The sequence below is a fragment of the Anomaloglossus baeobatrachus genome, chromosome 10, assembly GCF_048569485.1.
Source record: "Anomaloglossus baeobatrachus isolate aAnoBae1 chromosome 10, aAnoBae1.hap1, whole genome shotgun sequence".
In the NCBI taxonomy this organism is placed as follows: Eukaryota; Metazoa; Chordata; class Amphibia; order Anura; family Aromobatidae; genus Anomaloglossus; species Anomaloglossus baeobatrachus.
In genome coordinates, this window is record NC_134362.1 from 25,999,692 (window position 1) to 26,012,762 (window position 13,071).

The 13,071-nt window shown below is 52.8% G+C and overlaps 1 protein-coding gene across 2 annotated transcripts in view; it reads right to left on the reverse strand.

Annotated features, from left to right (window-relative positions):
- The window catches only part of CARS1 (cysteinyl-tRNA synthetase 1), a 111,099-nt gene that overhangs the window by 62,743 nt on the left and 35,285 nt on the right, over nucleotides 1-13,071 (reverse strand). For both annotated transcript variants that reach the window (XM_075326951.1, XM_075326950.1), the window contains 3 exons: nucleotides 3,102-3,190; nucleotides 2,872-2,993; nucleotides 2,606-2,718 (listed from right to left, as the gene is read on the reverse strand). In XM_075326951.1, coding sequence (XP_075183066.1) covers nucleotides 2,606-2,718; nucleotides 2,872-2,993; nucleotides 3,102-3,190 — 324 coding nt within the window. The remainder of the gene's footprint in view (nucleotides 1-2,605; nucleotides 2,719-2,871; nucleotides 2,994-3,101; nucleotides 3,191-13,071) is intronic.

A 13,071-nucleotide genomic window follows, 5' to 3' on the forward strand; every position in this document is an offset into this window, starting at 1 on the left:
ACTTCTTTTCCGCACATCGCTGCGGGATTTCACTCCATTGACTCCAATGTTAATCATGAAATCCCGCAGGGAATAACGCAGGCAGCAAATTCTGTGCGGTTCACTGCGTTTTCCTGCGTTATTCCCTGCGGTATTTCACGGTTTACCTCCGGTAATGTACATCGCTTGTCTGCGGTTTGCAGGGAAGTGATGTCATTACAGGAAGAGGAAGCGGAGCAGAGAGTAAACACACACAGATCACAGACACAGATAGACATCACAGACACATAGAACACACATAGAAAGAAAACGGAAATATAGAAAACAAAGAACGTGGGCTCCGCTGCATATTTACCTTCCAGCCGAGGTAAGCACACAGCGGCGGCCCGGTATTCTCAGGCTGGGGAGGGAGAGGGGCAGGGATAATGTCCCCTGCCTCACTCCCCCTCCCGCAGCCGAGAATATCAGCCGCAGCTGCCCCGGGACTGTCGCATGCATTATGCGGCAGCACCGGCGTGTCCCCGGCTCTTCTTGCTGCCGTGTAGCAGTGGCAGCAAGGTAATACAAGGAGTTAATGGTGGTGGATCACCGCCATTAACTCCAGGCTTGATCATGGCAGCGTCTATGTGACAGCTGACATGATCAACCCGTAAGTAAAGTGAATAAAACACACACAGAAAAATCCTTTATTTTAAATAAAACAAACAAGCCTCGTTCACCATTTTATTAACCCCTCCCGCACCAAAGCTCCGGCGTCATCCACCGCTCCGGCGTAATCCACAGGTCCTGCGCTGCTTACATCCAGCCGCGACTGTCACAGACACAGCGCTGAATGAAAGCAGCAGACAGCAGAGGTAATTACCGGTCATTTCCCACGGCCGATAATGTGAACTCACTGCCGACCGTGGGAAATGCAGCGATCTGTCCTCTATCTATCCCTCTATCTGTCTATCTATCTATCTATCCCTCTATCTATTCTTCTGTCTATCTATCTACTATCTCAGAATTAAATGACTTTTTTTTTTTTCCTTCAATGTGCTTTATTGCATTGAATGCAATAAAGCACATCCCAACCCGCACGCGGCAAAACCGCGGCAATACCGCGAACATTACCGCGGTAAAACCGCAGCAAACCGCATGCGGTTTTCGGGTGCGGTTTCCCGCGGTTTTTTACCGTGGGTGCGGTAATCTTTGAGAGCATGCGGAATTTTCTCAAGAAAATTCCATTTCCCAGTGCGCACATAGCCTTAGAGGACGACCAGTTGGAGGAACGAAAGGAACGAAACCTCGATTGATTCCTACCCTGGGCGGGTTTCCTGGTCTTGGTTTGTGGCATGGAAGTACTCTTCCCGCCAGTAGCTTCTTTAATGATTTCATCCAGTTGTTCACTGAACAGCCGGGGCCCAGCAAAATGAGCCCAGCAAGAAACTTCTTGGACGAAGCATCTGCCTTCCACTCTCGAAGCCACAAAATCCTGCGGATAACAAGAGAATTAGCCGAAGCCACCGCAGTGCGGTGAGCAGCCTCTAGCATGGCAGACATGGCATAAGATGAAAAGGCTGAAGCTTGGGAAATTAAGGCAACCATCTCAGGCATAGATTCCTTGGTGAGGGAATGCATCTCCTCTAGAGAAGCAGAGATGGCTTCGAGAGCCCACACTGATGCAAAAGTCGGGGAAAACGCGGCCCCCGCAGCTTCATACACAGATTTGGCCAGAAGGTCAATCTGACGGTCAGTGGAATCCTTAAGTGAGGTGCCATCAGCCACCGACACAACGGTCCGGGCTGATAGCCTAGACACCGGAGGGTCTACCTTTGGGGAGTGAGACCACTCCTTGACCACCTCAGGTGGAAATGGAAACCGGTCATCAGAACCGCGCTTTGGAAAGCGTTTGTCAGGGCAGGCCCTGGGTTTGGTCACAGCGGCCTGAAAACTGGAGTGGTTAAAGAACACACTCTTCACTCTCTTAGGCGAGGTAAACTGATGTTTTTCTGCCAAAGAGAGTTGCTCCTCTGACACTGGCGGATTGAGATCCAGCACAGAATTAATAGAAGCAATCAAATCACTAAGATCTGAGTCACCCTCAGAGAAATCGAAGACATGGACCCGCTTTTCTTCAAACTCTTTCCAAAAGTCAAACAATCAGATGAGAATGCATGTGTGGATGTATGACCTCCTGAACACAAAGCGATAAACTGGCTGGGTCTGCTCACCAGGGGGTATATAAGCTCAGAGGGAGGAGCTACACTTTTAAGTGTAGTACTTTGTGTGTCCTCCGGAGGCAGAAGCTAAACACCCATGGTCTGGGTCTCCCAAAGGAACGATAAAGAAAAAAGGCATAAATATAGGACATTCTGCTGCTCGTCCCTGCGAGGTCGGAGCCGGGCCAGGGACGGGGCCCAGAGGCGGGCCAGGGACGGGGCCCAGAGGCGGGCAGAGAAGAGGCCGGAGGCGGGCAGAGGTCATGTGATTACCCATGCGACCACCATTGTCATAAAGGCTGCCGCCTTACATCTATAGGCAGCAGACGCCCTTGAAACACACCATGGTCTGTACATAAAACTTTAGGGGACTTCAAAAATTTATCAAGAAAATGTCCAAACCTTTTATGACAGCGTAGACCTACCTTTCCCCAGGGCGAGTCCCACGATGGCTCTCCAGGCTTAGATGCTTTCCACAAAGCAAAATCATTGGGGGACTGCTTTTCACTTAACCGATCTGCGGAGATGCTCAGGTCACCTGTATAGAGGAGGTCGATATAAAAGCCTCCACGGTAAAGAACAGCAATGTCCGAGTATCACAGCCACATAGCAGAACACTGTGTTAGGACAGTTACAGCTCCCAACAGGCCCGGTCAGACAATGGCGATGCACACAAGATGGCGCCGCTCACCTTCTCCTTCCTGCAGAGCTTTTTGATCTCCCACGGCCTCCGGCACGAGCTTTGCATAGTAATGTCTATCATTGGCATGAAACTTTGCGGTGTTAAAGTAAACCGACCCATTGGACACATAACTGCAAAAAAAAAAAAAAAAAAATACATAAAAAAAAAAACCTCACCAGGTCATTTAGATGAGGGAGGGACTGCAGCAGCCAGCACCCGAATTCAGCACATGCACTCACCCGTATCCATTACCCACAATCCTCTGCACAAACTCTACGATTTCGGGTACGTATTCGCTGACCCGGGTGAGGACATCTGGAGGTAGAACCTGCCGATGAGAAGTGTCCACTGAGCAAGGAATGATTACGATCAATGGTGCAGAAAAGATCCAATACCTATGTGCGAGATGTGGCGACTGGCGGAACGAGCAAAAATACTTCACTGTGTGTGGGGCATAATCCTCAGATTATAGCTCAAAACCCCGCACAGACAAGGCTGGGGGGATAATACAAAGATCATACAGAGCAGTGCTGTATTATGATCTGATGCTCAGCATCGGTCACCTTATGTCTGAAGTGCTCCTTTAATAATTTAAAGGGAACCTATCACCAGATTTTTACTTTATAAGCTGCAGAGCTCTTATATACAAGATTATAGAATACTGTATATAAGAGCCCAGGCCGCCGTGTGGAACATAAAAAAGAAGGGAATTTTGTTACTTACCGTAAATTCCTTTTCTTCTAGCTCTTATTGGGAGACCCAGACGATTGGGTGTATAGCACTGCCTCCGGAGGCCACACAAAGCAATTACACTAAAAAGTGTAAGGCCCCTCCCCTTCTGGCTATACACCCCCAGTGGGATCACTGGCTCACCAGTTTTAGTGCAAAAGCAAGAAGGAGGAAAGCCAATAACTGGTTTAAACAAATTCTCTCCGAGTAACATCGGAGAACTGAAAACCGTTCAACATGAACAACATGTGTACCCGCAAACAAACCAATAATCCCGAAGGACAACAGGGCGGGTGCTGGGTCTCCCAATAAGAGCTAGAAGAAAAGGAATTTACGGTAAGTAACAAAATTCCCTTCTTCTTCAGCGCTCTATTGGGAGACCCAGAAGATTGGGACGTCCAAAAGCTGTCCCTGGGTGGGTAAAGAAATACCTCATGTTAGAGCTGCAAGACAGCCCTCCCCTACGGGGAGGCAACTGCCGCCTGCAGGACTCTTCTACCTAGGCTGGCGTCCGCCGAAGCATAGGTATGCACCTGATAATGTTTGGTGAAAGTGTGCAGACTCGACCAGGTAGCTGCCTGGCACACCTGTTGAGCCGTAGCCTGGTGTCGTAATGCCCAGGATGCACCCACGGCTCTGGTAGAATGGGCCTTCAGCCCTGATGGAACCGGAAGCCCAGCAGAACGGTAGGCTTCAAGAATTGGTTCTTTGATCCATCGAGCCAGGGTGGCCTTAGAAGCCTGCGACCCTTTGCGTTTACCAGCGACAAGGACAAAGAGTGCATCCGAACGGCGCAAGGGCGCCGTGCGGGAAATGTAGATTCTGAGTGCTCTCACCAGATCTAACAAATGTAAATCTTTCTCATACCGATGAACTGCATGAGGACAAAACGAAGGCAAAGAGATATCCTGATTAAGATGAAAAGAGGATACCACCTTCGGGAGAAACTCCTGAATGGGGCGCAGCACAACCTTGTCCTGGTGGAAGACCAGGAAGGGAGCCTTGGATGATAGTGCTGCCAGCTCAGACACTCTCCGAAGAGATGTGATCGCTACCAGAAAAGCCACTTTCTGTGATAGTCTAGAAAGTGAAACCTCCCTCAGAGGCTCGAAGGGCGGCTTCTGGAGGGCAACTAGTACCCTGTTCAGATCCCATGGATCTAACGGCCGCTTGTACGGGGGTACGATATGGCAAACCCCCTGTAGGAACGTGCGCACCTTAGGAAGGCGTGCCAAACGCCTCTGAAAAAAGACGGATAGCGCCGAGACCTGACCTTTAAGGGAGCCGAGCGACAAACCTTTTTCTAACCCAGATTGCAGGAAAGAAAGAAAGGTAGGCAATGCAAATGGCCAGGGAGACACTCCCTGAGCAGAAGACCAGGATAAGAATATCCTCCACGTTCTGTGGTAGATCTTAGCGGACGTGGGCTTCCTAGCCTGTCTCATGGTGGCAACGACCCCTTGGGACAATCCTGAAGACGCTAGGATCCAGGACTCAATGGCCACACAGTCAGGTTCAGGGCCGCAGAATTCCGATGGAAAAACGGCCCTTGGGACAGTAAGTCTGGTCGGTCTGGGAGTGCCCACGGTTGGCCGACCGTGAGCTGCCACAGATCCGGATACCACGCCCTCCTCGGCCAGTCTGGGGCGACAAGTATGACGCGGCTGCAATCGGATCTGATCTTGCGTAGCACTCTGGGCAAGAGTGCCAGAGGTGGAAACACATAAGGGAGCCGGAACTGCGACCAATCTTGCACTAGGGCGTCTGCCGCCAGCGCTCTTTGATCGCGAGACCGTGCCATGAAGGTTGGGACCTTGTTGTTGTGCCGTGACGCCATTAGGTCGACGTCCGGCACCCCCCAGCGGCGACAGATTTCCTGAAACACGTCTGGGTGAAGGGACCATTCCCCTGCGTCCATGCCCTGGCGACTGAGGAAGTCTGCTTCCCAGTTTTCTACGCCGGGGATGTGAACTGCGGATATGGTGGAGGCTGTGGCTTCCACCCACATCAGAATCCGCCGGACTTCCTGGAAGGCTTGCCGACTGCGTGTCCCCCCTTGGTGGTTGATGTATGCCACCGCTGTGGAGTTGTCCGACTGAATTCGGATCTGCCTTCCTTCCAGCCACTGCTGGAAGGCTAGTAGGGCAAGATACACTGCTCTGATTTCCAGAACATTGATCTGAAGGGTGGACTCCTGCCGAGTCCACGTACCCTGAGCCCTGTGGTGGAGAAAGACTGCTCCCCACCCTGACAGACTCGCGTCTGTCGTGACCACCGCCCAAGACGGTGGTAGGAAGGATCTTCCCTGTGATAATGAGGTGGGAAGAAGCCACCACTGCAGAGAGTCCTTGGCCGTCTGGGAAAGGGAGACTTTCCTGTCCAGGGATGTTGACTTCCCGTCCCATTGGCGGAGAATGTCCCATTGAAGTGGACGCAGATGAAACTGCGCAAACGGAACCGCCTCTATTGCCGCCACCATCTTCCCGAGGAAGTGCATGAGGCGTCTTAAGGAGTGCGACTGACTTTGAAGGAGAGCCTGCACCCCAGTCTGTAGAGACCGCTGCTTGTCCAGCGGAAGCTTCACTATCGCTGAGAGAGTATGAAACTCCATGCCAAGATACGTTAGTGATTGGGTCGGTGACAGATTTGACTTTGGGAAGTTGATGATCCACCCGAACGCCTGGAGAGTCTCCAGTGCAACATTTAGGCTGAGTTGGCATGCCTCTTGAGAGGGTGCCTTGACCAGTAGATCGTCCAAGTAAGGGATCACAGAGTGTCCGTGAGAGTGCAAGACTGCTACCACTGCCGCCATGATCTTGGTGAACACCCGAGGGGCTGTCGCCAGACCAAATGGCAGAGCTACGAACTGAAGATGGTCGTCTCCTATCACGAAGCGTAGAAAGCGTTGGTGCTCTGTAGCAATCGGCACGTGGAGATAAGCATCTTTGATGTCTATTGATGCTAGGAAATCTCCTTGAGACATTGAGGCAATGACTGAGCGGAGGGATTCCATCCGGAACCGCCTGGCGTTCACATGCTTGTTGAGCAGTTTTAGGTCCAGAACAGGACGGAAGGAGCCGTCCTTTTTTGGAACCACAAAGAGATTGGAGTAAAATCCTCGCCCCCGTTCCTGAGGGGGGACAGGGATCACGACTCCTTCTGCTCTTAGAGAGTCCACCGCCTGCCGCATGGCATCTGCTCGGTTGGGGTGTGGGGAGGTTCTGAAGAACCGAAGTGGAGGCCGAGAACTGAACTCGATTCTGTACCCGCGAGACAAAATGTCTGTTACCCACCGGTCTTTGACCTGTGACAGCCAAATGTCGCAAAAGCGGGAGAGCCTGCCACCGACCGAGGATGCGGAGGGAGGAGGCCGAAAGTCATGAGGTAGCCGCTTTGGAAGCGGATCCTCCATTTGCTTTCCTGGGGCGTGAGTGAGCCCGCCAGGAATCTGAGCTCCCTTGTTCTTTCTGAGTCCTTTTGGACGAGGAGAATTGGGCCTTGCCCGAGCCTCGAAAGGACCGAAACCTCGACTGCCACTTTTTCTGTTGAGGTTTACTTGCTCTGGGCTGTGGTAAGGAAGAGTCCTTACCCTTGGACTGTTTTATGATTTCAGCCAATGGCTCACCAAACAGTCTGTCTCTAGATAATGGCAAGCTGGTTAAGCATTTTTTGGAACCAGCATCTGCCTTCCAGTCCTTTAACCACAAGGCTCTGCGCAAAACCACAGAATTGGCGGACGCCATAGCGGTACGGCTCGTAGATTCTAGGACCGCATTGATAGCATAGGTCGCAAACGCAGACATTTGCGAAGTTAGGGACGCCACTTGCGGCACTGCTGGATGTATGATAGCATCCACCTGTGCTAAACCAGCTGAAATAGCTTGGAGTGCCCACACGGCCGCGAATGCTGGAGCAAACGACGCGCCGATAGCTTCATAGACAGATTTCAACCAAAGGTCCATCTGTCTGTCGTTGGCATCTTTAAGTGAAGCGCCATCCTCTACTGCGACTATGGATCTAGCCGCAAGCTTGGAAATTGGGGGATCCACCTTTGGACACTGGGTCCAGCGTTTGGCCACCTCAGAGGGAAAAGGATAACGGGTATCCTTAGAACGTTTAGAGAAACGCTTGTCTGGATGAGCGTCGTGTTTCTGGATCGATTCTCTGAAGTCAGAGTGGTCCAAAAAAGCACTTAATTTACGCTTGGGATACAGGAAATGGAACTTCTCCTGCTGTGCAGCTGCCTCCTCTGCAGAAGGGGCTGGGGGAGAAATATCCAACAGTCTATTAATTGCCGATATAAGGTCATTAACCATGGCGTCACCATCAGGGGCATCCAGATTGAGAGGGGCCTCAGGATTAGAATCCTGATCACCATCCTCAGTCTCATCACAGAGAGACTCTTCTCGCTGAGACCCTGAGCAGTGTGATGACGTGGAGGGTCTTTCCCAGCGAGCTCGCTTAGGCTGCCTGGGACTGTCATCTGAGTCAGAGACTTCAGCCTGTGATGCTTGAGACCCCCTTGAAGTACGGATTAGTTCCAACTGAGGGGGACCGGAGAGCATAGACACAGCAGTGTCCATGGTCTGAGTAACTGGCCTGGACTGCAAGGTCTCCAGGATTTTTGACATAGTCACAGACATTTTATCAGCAAAAACTGCAAAGTCTGTCCCCGTCACCGGGGCAGGGTTCACAGGCGTCTCTGCCTGGGCCACTACCACCATAGGCTCTGGCTGACGGAGTGCCACTGGGACTGAACATTGCATACAATGTGAGTCTTTGGAGCCTGCCGGTAGATCAGCCCCACATGCAGTACAAACAGTGTACACAGCCTGTGCCTTGGCACCCTTGCGTTTTGCGGATGACATGTTGCTGCCTCCTCAGAGCAGTACAGGGTGTCCAGCCAAGAAGCGACCTTACAGTGCAACTATATATATATATATATGGTACTAAGAAAAAAGTACACTAATATAACACTGAGGCACTAGTGGGGCCAGCACTAAAGTGCAGCTTACCGCCCGCTTAGGAGCGGGTGTGTGGTCGCCGAAATCCCTTTAGTCTGGGTCTCCCAGAGCCTGCTGCCTTTCCCCAGCCAGACCGCATGTGTAATGGCTGCCGGCGTCCTTGTGGAGAGGGGGGGCGGGCCCTGGGCGTATACAGACGAAGAGCGGGAAGCCTGCTTCCCACTGTGCCTAGTGAGAGGGCTGGAGCATGTAAATAGAGCTCCAGCCCTCGGCGCTGCCAATTGAGCAGCGTCTCTCCCCTACCCTGATTGACAGGGTGGGGGCGGGAACGAAGCGGCGCTAGGCCGCAGAAGCCGGGGGCTAAAGTTAGAAGCGCCGCCGCCGTAAAAGCGCGGTCGGCGCAAAGTCCCCGGCGCACCACAAGTCGCAGCTGCGCCGCCGCTCCTGTAGCGGTCGGCGCAGTAGTTCCCAACATGTAACGTCACTCAGCAAAGCTGCAGTGACCTAACCCCAGCGCACAGCGCTACTGTCCCCGGCGCACTATAACGCTCAGCAAGCCTTGAGAGTGTCCGTGCCTGCCGGGGACACAGAGTACCTGAAAGTTGCAGGGCCTTGTCCCTGAACGGCACTCCCGCTCCAAATCCAGCAGGTTCTCTGGGTCTGTGGATGGAGCCCGGCCTCAGGGCTTGGGGGCCGGCAAGATCCCACTTCCACAGAGCCCACCAGGGGATGTGGAAGGAAAACAGCATGTGGGCTCCAGCCTCTGTACCAGCAATAGGTACCTCAACCTTACAAGCACCACCGCGGGTGAGAAGGGAGCATGCTGGGGGCCCCATATGGGCCCTCTTTTCTTCCATCCGATATAGCCAGCAGCTACTGCTGACTACAAACAGTGGAGCTATGCGTGGATGTCTGACCTCCTTCGCACAAAGCAGAAAACTGGTGAGCCAGTGATCCCACTGGGGGTGTATAGCCAGAAGGGGAGGGGCCTTACACTTTTTAGTGTAATTGCTTTGTGTGGCCTCCGGAGGCAGTGCTATACACCCAATCGTCTGGGTCTTCCAATAGAGCGCTGAAGAAAAAACACCTTTATAATACTTAGCTAGTGAGCGGTCCAGTCCAATGGCTGTCGCTGGTCCTGAGCCTCCTCCATCTTGTGCGATCGCCATCCTCCTTCTTCCAAGCTCAGCATAGATGACATGTCCTATGTCATCCACACAGGCTGGCATTGCGCACCTGCACATTTTGATCTGTCAGCTACGGGCAGATGAAAGTATTGTAGTGCGCATGTGCGGGCGGTCTTTGACCTTTCGCCACGCCTGCGCATTATAGTACTTTGTTCTGCCCTTATCGGACAGATCAAAGTGCACCTGTGCAGGACTGCAATGCTGTGTGGATGACGTAGGATGCGTCATGCATGCTGGGGGGGGGGTAGAAGAGGACGGCAATCACAGAAGAGTGGGGGTGCTGGACCTGGGAGCAGCGACACCCATGGGACCGGACCGCCCTCTAGGTGAGTATTATAAAGTGATTTTTGCATTCTACAGAGCAGCCTGGGGTCTTATGTACAATATTCTGGAATGCTGTATATAAGAGCTCACTGGCGGTGGCTGCAATTCAAAAGTGAAAGAAGGGAATTTTGTTTACTTACCGTAAATTCCTTTTCTTCTAGCTCCTATTGGGAGACCCAGACAATTGGGTGTATAGCTTCTGCCTCCGGAGGCCACACAAAGTATTACACTTTAAAAGTGTAACCCCTCCCCTCTGCCTATACACCCTCCCGTGCATCACGGGCTCCTCAGTTTTGGTGCAAAAGCAGGAAGGAGGAAAAACTTATAAATTGGTCTAAGGTAAATTCAATCCGAAGGATGTTCGGAGAACTGAACCATGAACCAAAAGAACAATTCAACATGAACAACATGTGTACACAAAAGAACAACAGCCCGAAGGGAACAGGGGCGGGTGCTGGGTCTCCCAATAGGAGCTAGAAGAAAAGGAATTTACGGTAAGTAAACAAAATTCCCTTCTTTGTCGCTCCATTGGGAGACCCAGACAATTGGGACGTCCAAAAGCAGTCCCTGGGTGGGTAAAAGAATACCTCGATAAAAAGAGCCAAAACGGCCCCCTCTTACAGGTGGGCAACCGCCGCCTGAAGGACTCGCCTACCTAGACTGGCGTCTGCCGAAGCATAAGTATGCACCTGATAGTGTTTCGTGAAAGTGTGCAGACTAGACCAGGTAGCTGCCTGACACACCTGCTGAGCCGTAGCCTGGTGCCGCAATGCCCAGGACGCACCCACGGCTCTGGTAGAATGGGCTTTCAGCCCCAAAGGAAGCGGAAGCCCAGAAGAACGGTAGGCTTCAAGAATCGGTTCCTTGATCCACCGAGCCAAGGTTGACTTGGAAGCCTGCGAACTCTTACGCTGGCCAGCGACAAGGACAAAGAGCGCATCTGAACGACGCAGGGGCGCCGTGCGAGACACGTAGAGCCGGAGTGCTCTCACCAGATCTAACGAGTGCAAATCCTTTTCACATTGGTGAATTGGATTAGGGCAAAATGAAGGTAAGGAGATATCCTGATTGAGATGAAAAGGGGATACCACCTTAGGGAGAAATTCCGGGACAGGACGCAGAACCACCTTATCCTGGTGAAAAAACCAGGAAGGGGGCTTTGCATGACCGCACTGCAAGCTCCGACACTCTTCGGAGTGATGTAATCCTGAAGACGCTAGGAGCCAGGACTCAATGGCCACACAGTCAGGTTGAGGGCCACAGAATTCAGATGGAAAAACGGCCCTTGTGACAGCAAGTCTGGGCGGTCTGGAAGCGCCCACGGTTGACCCACCGTGAGATGCCACAGATCCGGGTACCACGATCGCCTCGGCCAATCTGGAGCGACGAGAATGGCGCGACGACAGTCGGACCTGATCTTGCGTAACACTCTGGGCAGCATCGCCAGAGGAGGAAATACATAAGGCAGTCGAAACTGCGACCAATCCTGAACTAATGCGTCCGCCGCCAGAGCTCTGTGATCCTGAGACCGTGCCATGAAGGCCGGGACCTTGTTGTTGTGTCGTGACGCCATGAGATCGACGTCCGGCGTTCCCCAGCGGCGACAGATCTCTCGAAACACGTCTGGGTGCAGAGACCATTCCCCCGCGTCCATGCCCTGACGACTGAGAAAATCTGCTTCCCAGTTTTCTACGCCCGGGATGTAAACTGCGGAGATCGTGGAGGCTGTGGCTTCCACCATCTGCAGAATCCGCCTGACTTCCTGGAAGGCCTGACGACTGCGCGTGCCGCCCTGATGGTTGATGTATGCGACGGCAGTGGCGTTGTCCGACTGTATACGGATCTGTCTGCCCTCCAGCCACCGATGGAAGGCCAATAGGGCTAGATACACTGCCCTTATCTCCAGAACATTGATCTGAAGGGAGGACTCTACCGGAGTCCAGGTTCCCTGAGCCCTGTGGTGGAGGAAAACCGCTCCCCACCCTGACAGGCTCGCGTCCGTGGTGACCACAGCCCAGGTTGGGGGTAGGAAGGATCTCCCTTGCGATAGAGAATTGGGAAGGAGCCACCACTGAAGTGACGTCTTGGTTGCAAGGGACAGAGAGACGTTCCTGTCGAGGGAAGTCGACCTCCTGTCCCATTTGCAGAGAATGTCCCATTGGAGTGGCCGCAGATGGAATTGCGCGAACGGCACTGCCTCCATCGCTGCCACCATCTTCCCCAGGAAGTACATGAGGCGCCTCAAGGGGTATGACTGACCCCGAAGAAGAGATTGCACCCCTGCCTGCAGGGAAAGCTGTTTGTCCAGCGGTAGCTTGACTACCGCTGACTGTGTATGAAACTCCATCCCGAGGTAAGTCAGTGATTGGGTCGGTGTCAACTGGGATTTTGGGAAGTTGATTATCCACCCGAACTGCTGGAGAGTCGCCAGAGTGACTGTAAGGCTGTGTTGACACGCCACCCGAGAAGGTGCCCTGACTAGGAGATCGTCTAAGTAGGGAATCACCGAGTGGCCCTGAGAGTGTAGGACCGCCACAACGGATGCCATGACTTTGGTGAACATCCGTGGGGCTGTCGCCAGGCCGAAAGGCAATGCCACGAACTGAAGGTGTTCGTCCCCGATGGCGAAACGCAAGAAGCGTTGATGTTCGGGTGCGATCGGCACATGGAGATAAGCATCCTTGATGTCGATCTATGCTAGGAAGTCTCCTTGTGACATCGAGGCGATGACCGAGCAGAGAGATTCCATCCGAAACCGTCTGGTGCTCACATGTCTGTTGAGCAGTTTGAGGTCCAGAACGGGACGGAATGATCCGTCCTTCTTTGGCACCACGAAGAAGTTGGAGTAAAAGCCGCGACCATGTTCCTGAGGGGGAACAGGGACCACAACTCCCTCTGTCTTCAGAGTGACCACTGCCTGAAAAAGTGCGTCGGCCCGAGCGGGGGGCGGAGAGGTTCTGAAGAAACGAGTCTGAGGACGAGAGCTGAACTCTATCCTGTAACCG